The 17,747-nt window shown below is 39.2% G+C and overlaps 1 protein-coding gene across 18 annotated transcripts in view; it reads left to right on the forward strand.

The window, feature by feature from the left end:
• The first annotated feature begins 587 nt into the window (after positions 1-587).
• CEP152 (centrosomal protein 152) overlaps positions 588-17,747 on the forward strand; it is a 120,307-nt gene continuing 103,147 nt past the window's right edge. For 10 of the 18 annotated variants that reach the window (XM_045059349.1, XM_045059351.1, XM_045059350.1 and 7 more), the window contains exons 1-6: positions 588-733; positions 6,661-6,757; positions 14,500-14,603; positions 14,807-14,879; positions 14,960-15,238; positions 16,590-16,755. In XM_045059349.1, the coding sequence (XP_044915284.1) occupies positions 615-733; positions 6,661-6,757; positions 14,500-14,603; positions 14,807-14,879; positions 14,960-15,238; positions 16,590-16,755 (838 nt within the window). In that variant the 5' untranslated portion in view covers positions 588-614. Of the gene's footprint in view, positions 809-1,148; positions 1,268-1,424; positions 1,574-6,660; positions 6,758-14,499; positions 14,604-14,806; positions 14,880-14,959; positions 15,239-16,589; positions 16,756-17,747 lie in introns of those variants that run through there. The other 8 variants (XM_045059348.1, XM_045059352.1, XM_045059355.1 and 5 more) reach the window with 7 other exon arrangements.

Here is a 17,747-nt window from a genome sequence, read left to right on the forward strand (position 1 = left end):
CAAAGGACAGGTTAGCATATACCCAAGTGACGAGAACATTCACAATTGAGGAAATTCAAGTAGTGAACACACACTTGGGAAAATGTGCTAACTCATCAGTAATGAAAGAAATACAAATTCAAACAAGGCAGGACCCAATAAGCAAGAAGACAAAGTAAAATTACATCTAAGCCTGTTTGGGTGATGGGGAAGCAGGCACCTTAGAGAAGGGCAAGTGAAAAAACCTTCAAGGTAGGGGTTCGGCGGGGAAAGTGAGGGATTCTGTGTGCTGCAGCCGAAAACTGAGGTTTGGGAATTGAAAGAGCAGCGTGAGCTGTTGGGGGAACCAGGTGGTGAAGGAAGGGGCAACTGACCCCGGACAAGACCAGGTTCTTCCTCGCCATAGGCCTGAGGCCAGGCGCCTGGGCGTTTCTAAGCAACCATAAGCCCGCCCGCTCCATAGTCAATCATTTCGTAATTGGCTCACGAATCCACCAATGGGAGCACAGGAGGAGCTTCCCGCCACCGCTGGCGCCCGCTTTCAAACAGCCATACATTTGCAACTGCAGGTGGACTTCTCAACTAAGCTTGAGAAAGGCGGAGACTTCCGCCTCTGCGCCCCGCCCCGAGCCGGCATGGCCCCGCCCACCAGAGCAGCTTCTAGCAGGCGATTGAAGGACGAGGCTGCTCATCAATGGCCTCAGCACTTCTGGTTCGGTTGTGACGAGGAAGGCGCTAGTAGATTAGATCCCGGGTAAGGGGGTTTGTTAGAAGTCGGTCTTTGGCCGGGGCTAGGGTTTCCCCGTGGTGATAGCATCCGTGGCCTCCGGTGAGTTTCGCTTCTCAGCTGGGCTTGGAGCTGGGGTTGGAGGAGGTGCGGTGTCCTCAGGATTCTGGCTGAGGCTTTCCGAGGGCTGACCCGCCCCCTCCTCAAATCCGGTGGTGGTGGACTGTCCGCGGGTTGCGGGACTCAGGCTTTGACTCTGAAGTGTCATCGAGATCCCAAGTTCCTACTAATAAGTGGCGTGTGGGAAGCCCTCCTCGCGTCCTCCAGGCTGTTGGGGTAACCCTGAGACCCTATCCTGGGGACCCCCGCTGTGTCATCCTGGCGTCGCGCCTGGCTCACAGTGGGTGCCCTGTACACGTGTGTTGACCGAGTGCACGTGACGCTGGCAGCCAAAGCCAGCCAAAGCCTGCAGCGCCAAGGCGCCCTGTGCAGGCATTCTGCAGCTTCACTCTCGCAGTACCTAGTTATTGTGCTGTAATTGACCCTAAACGGAGTTCCTTGGTAAGGCCACTGATTTCTTGCGTCGTTCAGCCTGTTGGGTGCACTTGCTGCAATCTTCAGGCGCCCTGAATCGACTTGTCCAAGCTTCTGTCATTAGCACTGACCGCAGATTATTGCCATCATTTGTGTAAATGTCTATTCTCTTTTCCTCCACCAGGTCATGTTAAATTTTGTAATCTTGAACGGGGCTTGGCAAATAATTGTTGAATAAATGACTAGGCCTCTTAAGCCTGGCTTGGCAAGTCTAAAACAGGCTAGCATGTTCTGGCTATGTTCATTCTTGAAAGGAAGCTAGCATCTAAGCAAGTAAGTAGAATTTCCTAGGGCATTTATAAATTCCCTTTGTGCCAGTTAACCTTTCCTATCTTATAGTCAGGAACTTAAGTCCGGTTTAAGCTGAATTTCACCATATCCTTCAATGAATGGCAATTTATATGCACTTGCTAGATATGTAAATGCACTCAACTAAGTGAGAGGCTGAAATTGAAGCCATAAGAAAAGTGTAAGAAACATATATAGTCTGGAAGTGCAAAAGAGTGACTAATGCCATAGGGGAACAGGAGTGGAAGGATATCTTCATCGGAGAAGAGGTTACATTACTTGAAGTAAGGTTTCCCACAGGCTGCCCATTTACCTTTCTCAGATGTACTGAATGGTCTTTGTTTAACCTCTTCTGTAGCTGCAGACTCCCGTTCATCGGTGATAACGTTTTAATAATAACGAAACAAATGAATTGATTGGTACATAGTGCTAAGCACCTTATGTTCATAATTAGTAAATATTCATAATCTTTGAGGTAGGCACTATTTTTACCCACATTTTATTAATGAAACAATGGAAACCGAGTGCTCAAGTTTGCACAGCTGATAAGTAGAAGAGCCAGAATTGAGCCCAGGTTGTCTGCACCAGTGCCCTTATTCTTAACCACTGACAGCGGTATTGTGTTCTTTGTAATCTGAAGTCTTTTCTTTCTGTGAAATTTCTCTCAGCCTTCCTTTCTTCCTAATTTGTGCTTTACACTCTCCTCTATTGTAGAACTTATTACTATGTATCATTGTAACTGTTAATTTATATCACTGTTTCTCTAAGGGACTGTAAGCTCCCCATGGCTGATATCATATCTTAGATACATCTAGGATATAAATGGGCACACAGTAGGTGTTGAGTAAAATTTTATTGAAATAATGAATCCTATAAGGCCACATGAATGTATCATTCATTCAACAAATATTCGTTGTGTGCCTACTATGTGTAAAACATGGGGGACAAGCATTTTATTCTGCTCTCAGCTTATAGGTTTTTGGATGAGACAAAAACAAGTGCTTTTGGTTTTTAATATTTTGTCCAACTAAACACTCATTGGTTTTCCTTCTCATTGCAAGGAGGGCAAAGAAAACAACCAGGGATGACAAAATGAGTACTGAGATTGAGACCTTCTGATCTGAGTGTTTAAAAAAAAGAAAAATACAGAACATAGTCTCAGTCTTGTTAATAGGTTCAGAAAGAGTGATCTAGGGGCACCTGGGTGGCTCAGTCAGTTGAGCGTCCAACTTCAGCTCAGGTCATGATCTCATGGTTTGTGAGTTTGAGCCCCACATGGGGTCTGTGCTGACAGCTCAGAACCTGGAGGCTGCTTCGGATTCTGTGTCTCCCTCTTTCTCTGCTCCTCCCCTGTTCACATTCTGTCTCCCTCTCTCTCAAACATAAACATTAAAAAAAAAAAAAAAGGTGATCTATCTGGGAATAAAGTATTAACTAGTTTGTTATTAAAAAACATGCAGTGCACTTATTCTGCATCTTGATTTTTTAATGATCAGTCAGTAAATATAGAAATAGTTCATTGGGGCGCCTGGGTGGCTCAGTCGGTTAAGCGTCCGACTTCAGCCAGGTCACGATCTCGCGGTCCCTGAGTTCGAGCCCCGCGTCGGGCTCTGGGCGGATGGCTCAGAGCCTGGAGCATGTTTCCGATTCTGTGTCTCCCTCTCTCTCTGCCCCTCCCCCGTTCATGCTCTGTCTCTCTCTGTCCCAAAAATAAATAAATGTTGAAAAAAAAAAAAAAAGAAATAGTTCATTATTTCTGTTAGTAGTATAGTATTGCCAAATTTGTTCAAAAGTATTTTACTAGGGCAAGTGTTATTTTTCAGTAGATTAATATGGGAGTTTTCAAGATAGTTTTTGCAGTTCATGCTTTTGACCAATCATGAAGATACCTATTTCCTACAAAATAGCCACCACTAGGTGTTATTAATTTTTTTCAATTTAGTGGTTGAAAAATCATTTCATTGTTTAAATGACACTGTGAATTCTATATGAGCTTACACATCTTTTCAAGTTAATCGAGCATTTACATTAAAAAGAATTGTCATGTCAGTTGCCCATTTTAAATTGGGTTGTTTGTCTTTTTCGGAGAGTTGTATGTCGGGACTTATTCGTGTGTTTTGCAAATATTTTTCTTATACATTATTATCTTCTTTATGTTTTCATACATAATATTTGACTTGTATATGATGCCATATAAAAGGTTTTACTTTTTGTGGTTAAGTTTCTGTCAAGTTTTTCCTTATGGCTTTTGGGTATACTGTCTTACTATTTATTTTTTTCTTCTAAAGCAGTCTCTTATTGTTCTGACTATTATAGTATTCAGATATGAGTATTCTCTGATAGAAGTGGTAATTAGTAGTGATTAATTAGTTGAGGAAAAGCATTAGCTTTTATTTAAAATTTTAGTTAAAATACTATTTATTTATTTATCTATCCATCCACAGTAAGTTTATCAGATTTCCCTTTATACCTAAAATCGTTTCTTAAGGTCTTCAATGGTTTGCACTTTTGAGAAGAAAAACTTATTTGTATCTTTTTTCCCCTGTCTAACGAGATTTTGGTCTTTTCAGATATTTTCAGATTTCTTTAATGACTTGGTTTGGATTAAAAAGCCATTCAGAAAAGATACACTTTGGTCTTTTACATTCTCTTCACCTAAAAATGAAAATACGTTGCAGAATTCACTGTTCTCTGAGAAAAAGTAGCTCTTTATTTAAAATATCTGTATTTAACAATAGGCTGTTGTAAATCTGAATGCTCTTTTTAAATATTCAATGGGAATTGATGGCATGTTAGTGAAGGATTGAAAAAAAAAACTCCTTTCTTTTGTCTAATACAGGAGAAATTAACCCAAATCCATATTTTGGCTTTAACTATAAAATATCGGAAGAGGTAGAGAATACTATAAATATCAGAAGTAGGAAAGATTCTTTTTGTAAATGTTTATTTACTTTTGAGAGAGAGAGAGAGAGAGAGAGAGAGATTGAGAGAGCGAGACAGGGCACAAGCGGGGGAGGGCAGAGAGAGAGGGAGATGAAGAATGTGAAGCTGGCTCCAGGCTCTGAGCTGTCAACACAGAGCCCGATTCGGGGTTCGAACTCGTGAACTGTGAGCGAGATCATGACCTGAGCTGAATTCGGACGCTTAACCGACTGAGCCACCCAGACGCCCCAGGAAAGATTATTTCTGCCTGGAGAATTCAGGAAGATTCTTAAGGCCTGACTTAATCTAATTTCTTTTAGGGAACCAGGATTTAAATGGGCTGTTTTCATTATCTGTTGATTCTGTAGATCTGATGTTCACTTGCAATAGTGAAAAACCCTAGAGATGTGAGCTTGTGTGTGTTTCCCTCACTATTTCAGCTGTATTATAGGCTCTTTACATTCAGATCTCCACCTTACGTAGGTGCACAAGAAGGTTCTTGTAGCTCCTGGGTGGAGACAGGTTTAGATTCCCTAGGCTTATGTATTTTCCCTCTCAGTGAAAAAGTGCACGTGTCTCATCCTCCTTTTAGCTCTGGCACAAGAACAGAAAGGAGCAGGTCTGGTCTAAGAGGTAGAAGCTGGAAGGGCTTGTGTTGATGTCAGGAGTTTTATTTGATAAGAATCGAAAGGAATGGGCTGGTTGTAGGGACCAGAGAGGGAGGGATAAAAAAGGTGGACTGCAAATTAGAGTTTGGACAAGAAGCATAATTCAGTCCTTGAAAAGCAAAAACTCGATGTAGGGGCATTTGCAGCACTAAAATTCCTATCTGTGTTAGTCTGTAATGCCATGTTTCATCTATTCTAAAGTGAAGATTTTCTTTTCAAATTTTAATATCTACAGAGTCAGGCTGCAGTTTAAAATTAATGAGGTGTCATAATTTAATTGGCCATCTATTTTTCTTAGTGGTATAAATGGACCTGTGTGCTACCATCAAAGGTGCGTCAGGTTTGATGAAGTGGAACATCTTTTGCTTCTAGAGCTATTGGCTTACATAAAGGTTTGTGATCATAGTTCTCAGCTGTTAACATGAGGGAGCCGCGTTCTTTGTGGTCAAATGTATTTGGATTCCTGGGCCTCTGCTTCTTATTTCACTTCCAACTTAATGACATTTTAGAGCCCGAAAAAGTGCGGTGAGTGAGTTGTGGCGCAGGCTCACCTCAAAGTGCATTTCCCTGGCATGCAGAAGAGTGCAGTGAATGGCAGACAGAATTAGGCGGGTAGTTGATGACGCCCGCCTACCTTCTCATCAGGGTCTTTTGGAGCTTTGAAATTCTGCATCGTTTCTGTGTCGTGTGGATCCCTCAGTATAATTCCAGTCATTGGCAGGCTTCTGACTGCGCGTACTTGAAAACCCACCTCCTGCTGCTCCTTCTGCCACAGCAGAGACTGTTCTCTAGAGAACTCGTGCTGTTGCTTTTGGAACGGGCACTCTACAGTGGTACAGCTTCACAGTCTTCGCTTCCGTTTTTCCTGACTCGTTTTCGCTAGAACCCGATTTTACCAAGCTAAAGAGCGGCACGTTTAACGCTTATATTCTGGGTGTGTGCTATATGGAGTTTCCCAGGTTGCAGATGGTTTTTGGGGGCCAGCTGTTAGCTCAGAATTTAGTGGCTCTCTTTTTGTTAAAACATGACCTTTGGATTCGTGATAGAGGACAAAACAAATTGTGGAGGATACTACCTTTGCCATATTTAATAAATCAAATTAGTCACTCTGGGCACATTCTTAAAATTTTTGTTTTGGCATATTTCTAGTTAATTATTGTGTGTGTGTGTGTGTGTGAACAAAAATCTTGCTGTCTTAGGTTATACTTTCCAGGCCACAAGAAATGTCTAGTCACAGGTTTATTAGCTTTTTGCACTTTGTTCTTTTCTATGAATTACTGCCATACAGCTCTTTCTGTGAGTCACAATTAATCTGTAAGCTTAGTCTTTATATTTGGTATACTAACCATTTGCCACGCGTGAGTTACATCCAACTTTTCCCTGGCCGCTGTCGTCTTTTGTGTGTGTGGCATCTCTTGGGTAGTTTGGCCTAGAAGATTTTTATGGGGTGTGTAGAAACCAAGCGTCTGTCTCTTTCTACAGGAAGACCATGTCACTGGATTTTGGCAGTGTGGCACTGCAGACGCAAAATGAAGAAGAAGAAGAATATGACAAAGAAGACTATGAAAGGGAGAAAGAGGTAAGTTACTCAGAAAAACGACTAACCCAATCTTCAACGGTTTTCTTTCCTGACCAAAATTATATCATCTTGTATCATGTTGAAGGAATATATGATTTTTTTTTTTTTTTGGTCACCCCCTAAAAACCTGATGAGTATATGAGCTTTTAAAAGGTGGTTGAGTGGAATGCTTCCTTTTCTGAGATAAGACTAAAACACAGTAAATGGTTAGATTCTTGAAGATCTTTTCATTTAGGAGGTACTGGTTGGCTTTGGAGGCAGACGCCTAGTTTCTAGTTGCTTGGAATAGTGCCTCGTACAAGTCCAGCCAGGTTCTTTGCTTCAAGTAAGTAGCTTATATCCTCGTGCAGGCAGACCATAAACAAGTGAATTAAGTAATTCGAGTGAGTGATAATTTAGCACCGATAAGTGATAGGTAAACAAAATAGAGTGATATTAAAGCAACTGGTAGGGCACTGATGAGGGAAGGTCTTTTGGAGGAGGAAATGCCTGAGCTGAGACTTGAGTCGTGAGGAGCAGCCATGCAGAAGCCTGAGGAAGAATATTCTAGGCCAAGACACCCACAGAGCATGAAGCCCTATATCTCTGCAGAACAGCCAGAAGGCTGTGGTGTGGGGATTGTGGGACCGAGGGGTGAGGGTGCAGATAGGGTGAAGAGGTGAGCTAGGGCCAACTCATTGTATGTCATGGTAAGATGTTTGTATTTTATTCTAGGAGCAGTGGGAAGTCAGTGGAGGATTTTAAGCAGGGAAATGGTATCTGATCATATTGTTTAATGATCTTACTGTATGCTGCGTGGTGAATAGACCCAAGGAGAAAGGGAGTAAAAGGAGGAGACTATATTTTATGTCCATATATAAGAGTTGAACAGAATTCCTGGCACATGGTAATGTTCAGGAAATGGTGGCAATAGTAGTAATAGCAATCGGTGAAAGTCAATTTGATAGGATTGTTTTTAGTTTGACTCAAATTTCTTGATTGACGATGATGATGGGCTCTTTTTGTATTGAGACTATGCTTGATATGATCCATTTTCTAATATATAAAACAATCCTTTTTAATCATTACTGTGAACCGTTAGTATTCACAGGAAGCAGAGAATAGGGTCAGTTGCCCATGTAGCTGGCAGTAAGTAGAGTTAGGATAGAGATAGAAAACTGGCAGCTCGGTGGATTTTTGTCCATAGACGATTTGTATTGTTTGGCTGCACAGTGTTTTTCAAAGTTCAATCTGTATTTAAAGATTGGAATATTTCATGTAACAACCCAGAGTTTCTGGCTTGTCTTGAAACGTCCTAAGCCCCGGCCACATGTGGCCTGTGTCTGCACATGGCAGCAGGCAGGCTGGATCTGAGCAGTGGCTGTCCCTTCCCAGCTGGCCACAATCCTCTCGCACCAGCGTGGGCTTATGCACTTGCAGGCTTCGCTCCTGTCAATTCTGTGCCAGGTCACGGAGGGCATTGGAGTCCGTGACCCTGGCCAGGGTTTCCGGATTTTGACAGGGTCCTTCCACAGCAGTTGTGGGGGTGAGGGTTTTCTGTTACTTTGTGAACTCACAGCATGAGGTTTTCATGACCCTGATGGCTTTGGATAGTTTGCTGGAATTTAGCTACTGGGATTCTTGAGGGGATCAGTTTAAGTAATTATTATAGTAGACTTTAAAGAAGAAGAAAAAATAATCTGACAGGTGAGTTTTCATTGGAAAAGATATTAGAGAGATGGTTAGGGTATTAGAGGGAACTAATTAGAGATGTATTGTGTGGTGACAGTTTTAAAGGGGACGTTAGTTACAGAGGAAATAGATTCTAAGTATATAGAAAATAGACATAGGGATCATTTCTTGATAGGTTATACCCTGGGATAGGGAATTTCCAGAAAAAAGGAGCTCTTAAGAAGTGAAGTACCTAAGAATGAGTGTTTCTAGCAGAGTGGAAGAAAATACATAGCCAACTTGATTGTAACATGATGAATATGTTTCGTGTTAGTAAACAGTGTTTTTGCCTTTTTTTCTTTAATTGTGGCAAGGGTAGAAGTGAGATCACAGGCTGTAGGGTTTCAGATTCACCAACAAAATTCAGGGTTATTGATAAAAACTCAGCTCATGTGTATGTCATCACTGCAAGTTAAAATGGTAAATTGGCTGATTGAACCTAAGTTTGTTTGCGTATCCAGAGTCCATTCCAACCTCCTTAGTCTGTCTGACCCTATCGTAGCAGAACTTTTCACAGCCTTGCGAGGTTTAAAGAAAAGAGTGGTCTTTTCCTGCTCCCTGGTTGATAGCTTTGGGATTGATAGCTGGGTTATAAGCGTTAGTAGTTGGCTAATGCATATTGCTTTCTCTACTTAGTGAATCACTTGGTATTCGATTCGCTTATGTAGGAGGAGTGTCTGGATCCCTGAGGATGTAGGGCCAAGCAGGCTATATTGGACTTATAGTCTTCTCTGCTCAGGATTTGTGAGATCCTCTTTGTAAATGGTAGAATAATCCTGATTTTGACCTTTTGGTGTGAATGATGAGTTCCTGAGTTTAATTTTGGTCCTTTGCGATCAGTTGGGATTTTGTCCACACTTGCCTATAAATCTGTGAATAAGCCATAGTCAAGTTCCATCTTCCATGCCGTCCAAATAGCAGCTCTACAATTATGATCTTGCCTTTTTCATTTCTCTTCCCTCCATTGGTTTGCATTGAAGAGCAAGGGGAGGAGGTCCATTTAATCTTCAAAAAAGGAAAGTATTTAGTAAGTGACTCAGTAGTCAGAGGACGTTTAGACCAGTAGAACCTCAAACCACAGAGGTCTAAATATGTGATTAGACCCATATTTTTAAAAAATCTCCAAGAGTTTCACAGATAAGTAAGGCACTATAATCATTTCTAAATTACTTCAGTTCCTAATGGTATAATGGTAAAAGTTTGGGTACTGTGGGCCAAGGCATAGAGAAGAAGTGCATAACCTGTAGCCTCATCCAGTCTTTCACCCAAAACTCCATCTTCTACAGAGTAAACAGAGCAGATGACGGTGCAGCTGAGTGAGGGTGATGATACCAGGGAGATATGCTGTCATGTTAATTAATATTCATATCACTGATATTTCTTACAACTTGTTGGATCACATTACTTTCTTGCTGTACCATTTGAGAATTATGGATGTACTTGTCCCCCTTGCTACTTAAGTGGACCTCATCCAAAGTATTCTAGGCAAACTTTTACTTGTAAAGCTGGAAAAGTGGAATTCAAAAGTTCTTCTGTGAACTCATTCATAATTGTAACAATGTGATTTTTCAAAATACTTGTCACTTAAGTCAGTGTGCTTTGTGATTTCATCATGGGTTATTATAGAGTTGTTATTGTTGTGATAGGAGTGGTTACAAGCTCCAGAGTTACTGGTAACCCTACAGTTCAAGGTAGATTGTCACTTGGGATCTCACAGGTTGCTGGAATACATGTGAACTTGTAGTATTACCGGAAACAGCTCTGTGATTATTGCTTTGTTCTCCATATATGAGTATGTATTTTGGAGCTGGTGGTTTGGGGAAGAGGTACTAGTAATCTGTGCTATCAAGATAATACTTGCTGATGATAGTTCATTTAGTAATGTTAGATTTGAAGCCTGGAAAATGATCTTGAGTAGAAATGTAGGTGCTTTAAGAAGCAGATGGCAGAGAGAAGCTTGCACCTGGCCATGCTGATTTGAGTCCATTTGGTTTTTATGTCAGTGCTTCTCTAATAGAATAATAAAGCTCATTTGAGCTTTTTGAAATCTTGTGTTTTAAAGAGGTAGGGTTTCCACTGCAAAGCCTTTCTTCTACTTTCTAACTGCCTTGCTTGATGTAATTATAGGAACAGTTTGACATTTTGTCCCCACTAGAGGGGGTTGTGAAGCCAGTATTTGTTTACATTTTATATTATTTGACGTATTTAGTGGAATTTTCTTGTCATCACCTGAGAAAATCAAAGAAACAAATGGTTCAGTATTCATATGGTAGATATTTTTCTTTAGCAGTTTTTTATACTTTATCTGGATTATGCCTTTGAATGTTTCTTATATAGGTATTTTTCAGGGACTGTCACAGTGGAAACAAAAACCTAAGTCTGGCTGAGTGTGGTTTGATCATATACAAATAGGTAGACATAAGTGTCTTCCAGTGACCAACAAAATGTCACGTAGAAGAAAATTGGAGTGGGAATGGGGAGATTCAGGTTCTGGTGTGGGCTCTGGGACCGTAACTCTTTTCCTGGGCATGCCCCTTACCTTCTCCCGGTCTTGCTTTGCTCCCCTTTAGAAGGGGAGATGTGGTTTGGGAGGAGCTCCAGTGTTCCTTCCAGGCCTGGAGTTTTGTGTCATCTGTAGGGCAACCAATATTTGTTGAGCAAATGCTGCCATATTTCTTTTTCAGATATGTGGCGATCTAGACACAGTCTTTCCCACTAACATAAAATTTATTTAATTAATGGAATGGATTTAAAAAAAAATTCTGCCTGTAGTATAAATCATAAACTAAAACTCTGGCTGCCAAGTTATTTGGCCCTTCATCATTCCCACATTGGGCCATTTCAAGGATGCTTTTAACTTGGCTCTTAGGTTAAAATGAAGATTCTGCTTAGTGTGTATCCATGAAAGCGTTCTGTAATAATTCACATTTTAACATATCAGAATCTTTTCAGTGTGTTTGTGAGGTAACCTGTTCAAAAGGCATATGAGTGTTGGCTGTTCCATTTGTTGCTTTTCTCCTGGGAAAAGATGTGAAGATGTGTGGCAAGTAATTCATGCTTTCATGAATGTTGAAGATTACAGTCTCTGAAGACAGTCTGTTTAGTTAGGTTGAAAACCCTAGCAAAAAGTTTACATGTTCTCTGTTTTACCTTCCCCCTAAACATAGGCTGTTTGGGTGTTCTGCATGACTTATTGCAAAGTGTTTTGCTGCTCAAGTTCTTTGAGTAAAATGCCCTCAGGTTTTTCTTTCTTTTTAGGAAAGAAAGCTGTGAAGTAGCAAAGAGAGAGGAGTTTATGGAATGGCTTAGAATGCATTTCAGTAGAGGCCTTAGCAATGGCAAATTATCTTTTTTCTATGGGAAGGTATCTCTTTAATGATTAAAGTCAGTTGACACACAATAATATCCCACTGAAAAGATTACATTTGCAACCCAAAAGCAATCTGTTGAATTTGAAAGTAATGAGTGGAATTAAATGTTGTAATTATAAAGAGTGTTCTCTTTGCCCTTGAATCTGTATTTGGTAGCTAGGTGGGTTCTTTAATGAGGAAAATTTATAGTTTATAAAATTCTCTACTTGGTATCATGCTAAGTTGATCTGGTAATTCTGTGTTTTATGGCGAAATTCAATGACCGAAAGCAAAATCTATTTGACAGTGTATATGAGAAGGGCACACTTTGATCCTGGGAATGGAAGCCTTGGGGGTGGGATTTTTGTTCCCGAATGCCCTTATTAGGGGGACTCACCTCATTTAGCTTCTTTCTGTCCTGAAAGTTATGGAAGCCAGGAATATGGCCCAACTATGCCAAAGAACTTCAGGGAAATTTTTTTGAAGGTGAATGAAACGGTTTCAAAGTGTTAGCATATCTGTAAAATATTTTTTAAGAAATTAAATACTATAGGGATGATTTTGCTAGTTGTTAAGTTCATCTATGGATCCAGAAGCATTTTGATGAACTTTCTACTTATGTTCAGATTAATTTTCCTCCGTGGATGCCAGTTGTGTTACTTTTGTGGTGTCACAAAGAACTGCTTAATTATTGTATAGCTTTTTCTATCTTGGTAAGAGGAAAAAATGTACTATTCCGATGTCCCTGTCAGGGTTCCCCTTAATGATAAGGCTATGTACTTGAACCTCACTGAAGGTTTACAAGAAAATATTCTTTCTGTACAGGAGTCCTTACTTGATGTAAGTATAAGAGATTTATTTTCTTGGTATTTTTCTCTGGGTAGTATGTGGGGGTAGTCTTTTTCCTTAAAGCAGTGGTACATAATTATAGACAAAACAAGTTTGACTACTTTAAAAGACATCATATATGATTTTTGCTTACTGAATTTTGTGTCTTTCTCAAATCACTTTGCTACCTTTCACTTGAGGCATGCATGTAGTATACTAATAGGTTGATGTGTTTTGTTTCATTTTTAGTGTTTCTTTTTCTTTATATCTTTGGATCAACTCTGATATGGCTAATTCTCAAAAAGGTTTTTCAATTATCCAGCATGAGCAGGTGGCCAATAAATCAAGGTCTTGTTTGTTCATATTAATATCGAATAAATTTTGGGACAAAGTTAACTTTTCACTGGAATAGAGTAAGAATGTTTTTCTCATGTTTCATTTTTAAAGAACAACATGGGTTGAGAAAATTAAAAAAAAATAATACAGTGAATATTAGAAATATATGTGGGGTGAGGAAATATCCCCCTCCCCTCCTCATATAACCCATTTCCATTCCCAAATTTGACTTCTCCAAAATTCAGTTAACAATTGGAGTATTCGTTTGAGACCTTTCTTAGAATATTTTTATTTAACTTTATATATATGTATTTTATTTCAGAAGGTTTTTGATTATAAATGTAATACTCAGACATGTTTTATAGCTGTATTTCATTCCTTCTATTCTAAGGACAGAGAAATGGGGAAAAAAACTAGCTATAGACTAAGAAGCATCTTGTTTTGTTTCCTCCAAGGTTTTACAGAGTATTTAATATTTTTAAAACACACTCACATTATGTGATTTTATGGGATTCATTTATGTGCTGCGGAGGACTCAGTCAACTTGTTAATTTAACCGGTGCTTAATTTTAATGAGAAATCATGATGATGATTTCAGTTTTCTTCTATTTAATAATATTTGAATCTTCTGATTGTTATCACTTTTAAGACATTATATTGGAAATTGAAGAAAGACATTTACAGATACTGAAATTCAACAAATTAGACAGTTTCTTCATCTCTTAATCACGGTTTATTTTGAAACTTAAATGAATTTGTTTTTATCTAGTTTTTATAGGCGGGATGCTAAAGGTGTGATTTATCTAGAAAAACATTACAAAGTGAGGTCAAATGCTTTTATGTCAGTTTTGGAGTTATGCTTTTGAGAGTGCTACCTGTGGAAAAGTGGACTTAAAACTCTTGTTTTTATTCAACTGTTTTACAAGAGCTGAAGTATCATGTATCTTTTCATCATTGGAATTAGACACCAGTCTGCTAATTAATCACTCTCCAAGGGGTTTCTGTCACATTATTAGAGCTTTTAAGGGCTTCCTGGCCACCTGCCGCTGCTGCTGGAACTACTGTTTTCACCACCTGGCCCAAGTAGAGCTGGCTCCTCAGGCTCCCATGGGGAATGTGTGATTGTCAAGTCCCCACCTTCAGAGTACTGGTCAAACAGGATTCTGAGACTCAAGTCTGCCCTGTGGTAACATAATACGGTGATTGTACCATTATCATGACTTCCTGTGTGTCTATAAAGAAGTTTTAAAATTCTATTGTAATGTATGTGTGTTTTCGTCTAAGACTTCTGTAGGAAAACGTGTAAATCCTTCTAGTGTAAATCCTGATATTACGCATTCCCCTCTTCCCCACATGAAATGATGAACATAATGTGTGTGGAATTTAAAACGCTTATTAAATGGAGAAATTAGGAACTTCTTTGTCTTCTAAAGTCAAAATCACGCTTTCCAAGGCAGCTTTGGCTTGAGTTTAAATGTTTAAGTCAGTGTGATGTTGATGCTGGCTCTCCTGTCTTAGTTGCAGCAGCTACTCACTGACCTACCTCACGACATGCTGGATGATGACCTGTCCTCCCCTGAACTCCCCTACTCGGACTGCAGCGAGGACGGCACAGAGGGCGAGTAAGGACCGGAAATCACTTTCACTCGTATATTACAATACCCTAAGACTCTTTCTTTTGATTCTCTGTAGGCAATAATGTACATGATTATAAAACTGTAAACTGATTCTTAGAATTTTAGGTGAAGGTTGGAGGGAAAACATGTTAAAATCTTGGGAGTTCTCTGTGATAGGCTCTAAATCTAAAGTATCGATTTTTCTCAAGACCGCATCGCTCTGAGCAATTGGAGATGAACTGGCATGAGCATCAAGTGCTGCCTAAATCTCAAAGTGGAAATGTAAGTATCTGGTGGATGATGACTTTGGTGAGGGCGGGACTAGATCTTAGTGCCTTTGTTTTACTTTTGTTATCTACTAGGGCTATAATGAGATTCGTGATGTATATACTGGAGAGAAAAGTGGCAATGGCTGGGAAGACAATCAAAATAAAGCTGACGACCAGCATTCTGGGTACCATCCTAACGAAGTTGGAGATGAAGGCGGAAGTGGTTACAGTCCTCCAAGTAATTATGAACAGACCGATTTATATCACCTTCCTGAAAACTTTAGGCCATATACCAATGGTCAGAAGCAGGAATTTAATAGCCAGCCAACTAATATAATTAAATTTTCAGATCCTCAAAGGAATCATTTCCAGGTATTGTAAGAACTGGACTTTCAGGAATTCATGTGTATGTGTGTACACATTTGCTTGTGTGTATTTATTTTTAAAATGTGTATAAGTGCAATGGTAAGCTTTAAGTACAAAAAGTCCCAAGAATGCTTTTATTCAGGCTCATGCTGAATTAGTCATGCTGTTTTCTGTTTACAATCCATTCATGATCTGAAGGTAGAATTTTAAAATAAGAGGCTTTATAGAAACAGTTAAATATTAAAAGTTAGGTTTGCCAAAGAATCACCTTGCTTACTGCTGCTTCTGGCTTCTACCGTGTCACTGTGCTTCAGTGAGAAGCTATGTTCAGGTATGTTGATGTAATTTTAAAGTGGTAAATCTATGTAGGTGACACCATTTAGTTACCTTGATTTTCTAGCTCACTGCCTCTGTAACAGATTTTAGGTTGAACACTTCAAAGCTGATAACCTGTTTTGCAATGGTACGGCAGTAGACAGGATGAATCTTAAGGAAAGAAACACTTTTTTTTTCTTTTTAGCCCTGGGAGAGTTTAATGAGATAAGACCTTAGGATATAGGTAGCTGCTTCTTAGATTTTCTCAGTGACATTGATTTTGCCAGTAGCTTTTCCTCTTTTTGCCAACAGCTATTTTATGTCACCCAATGAGAGGATGACTTTGTGGTCCTTTTAACGTGGTCATTTTCTCTTCTATTTCTATGGAATGTTAATTATTCCACAAGCATTATTGAATATTTATTACATACGAGGTATTGTATCACATGTTCTTGTTATTGAATGTGTACATTTTTATGTTCCCCAGATATTGGCATCATCTAAATCATTCTTAAATATTTCTATATGATCTTACTGGAATTCTTTTTTTTTTTTTTTTTTTAATTTTTTTTTAACGTTTATTTATTTTTGAGACAGAGACAGAGCATGAACGGGGAGGGACAGAGAAAGAGAGAGACACACAGAATCAGAAGCAGGCTTCAGGTTCCGAGCCATCAGCTCAGAGCCCGACGTGGGGCTCAAGCTCACGGACTGCGAGATCGTGACCTGAGCCGAAGTCGGACGCTTAACCGACTGAGCCACCCAGGCGCCCCATCTTACTGGAATTCTTGAGTGTTATTTATGGAATTGGCCCCATTATATTTTCAGAAGTGCAATTAAGATACATAAAATTATATATTGCAGACTTTGAGTTAACACTGTTAAATAACTATAAGTGGTATTTTTAAGCAAAGATGTATGTATAAAGTTTATAATTGTACCACAATTAAATTTCATGACAAAATTGAGGTGTTTGATTCAGATCATTTTCAAAGAAAAGTCCAAATCATGATTGTCAATTTCATTTATCATCTTATAATAGCAATTTGGTATATCACAAGGCCCCAGTTGTCAAGTCTTGGAACCATATAAAGTGACATATAAATCTTATCAGTCTCCTGCTCAGAATGATGACTCACCAGCTCAGGAGATAGTGGGAAGTGACACATTTGAAGGCCTGCAACAACAGTTTTTAGGAGCTAATGAAAGTATGTATCAAGTTTATATTTATTTCTTAACATAATTGGAGAATTTTTGAAAACTTTGGACATGTTCAAGAATTGTTTTTTTTTTTTTAAATATGATAATGGAGTTGTGTTTTTTTTTTTTTTTTAAGTCCCCTTATTTTTAGAGATCCTGAAGTATGTATGAATAAACTGATATGAAGTCTTGGATGTACTTTAAATAATATGTTGTTTGGGGTAATGTTGGGTGGAGATGTAGCTGAAGGAAGACTGGCCATGAGTTCATAATTGTGGAATCTGGGTGATGGGTCTATGGGATTCGCTGCACTCTTCTCTCTACCTTACATATTTGAAACTTACTATAATAAAAGATTAATAGAAGTTCTTCTCAACTGTACGTTTCAGTCATTCTAGTTGGTAAAGACTTTTCATTAGATACATATTTTTCTTATTTTTCTTACTGAAGTCTAATTTAGAAAATGAACTACAGTTTTCTCTTCAATCTAAGATTTTTTATTACCACACAGAAATGTAATTTAGTAATCAGCCATTATCATCTTTTTTCTTTTAATTTTTTAGTTATAGTGTAATAATTAGACAACTCTGATATAAAGTACTTAATTGTTCAGAATTTAAACTGGAGTTATCTCAGGGTTAGTCATGTGGCACTTGCCAAAAAAGGAATTCCTCATATATAGCGCATGTATAAATATGAGAGTGAGAAGTGTGACTAGAGAATGTTGAGGAGATGAAGCCTCCAAAACCAAAAGGCAGAACTTACGCTGCGACTGAAACACCCGAAAGAGTGTTTCATACGCTTCGCTTTTATTGTCACACTCTCCGACATGTGAGATAACTTCTAGTTATTATGCATGTGGTAGAGCCAGTGTGATTCTAAGTGTGACAGCAAGTTTTTTGTTTGTTGTACATTCGAGAAGCAGGGGGAAGGTCATTTTGGCTATTCTGGGTTCCCTGGGCTACACCAAGGAAATTGGACTTCATGCCCCACCTTCAGA

Source organism: Felis catus, chromosome B3, assembly GCF_018350175.1.
Source record: "Felis catus isolate Fca126 chromosome B3, F.catus_Fca126_mat1.0, whole genome shotgun sequence".
NCBI lineage: Eukaryota > Metazoa > Chordata > Mammalia > Carnivora > Felidae > Felis > Felis catus.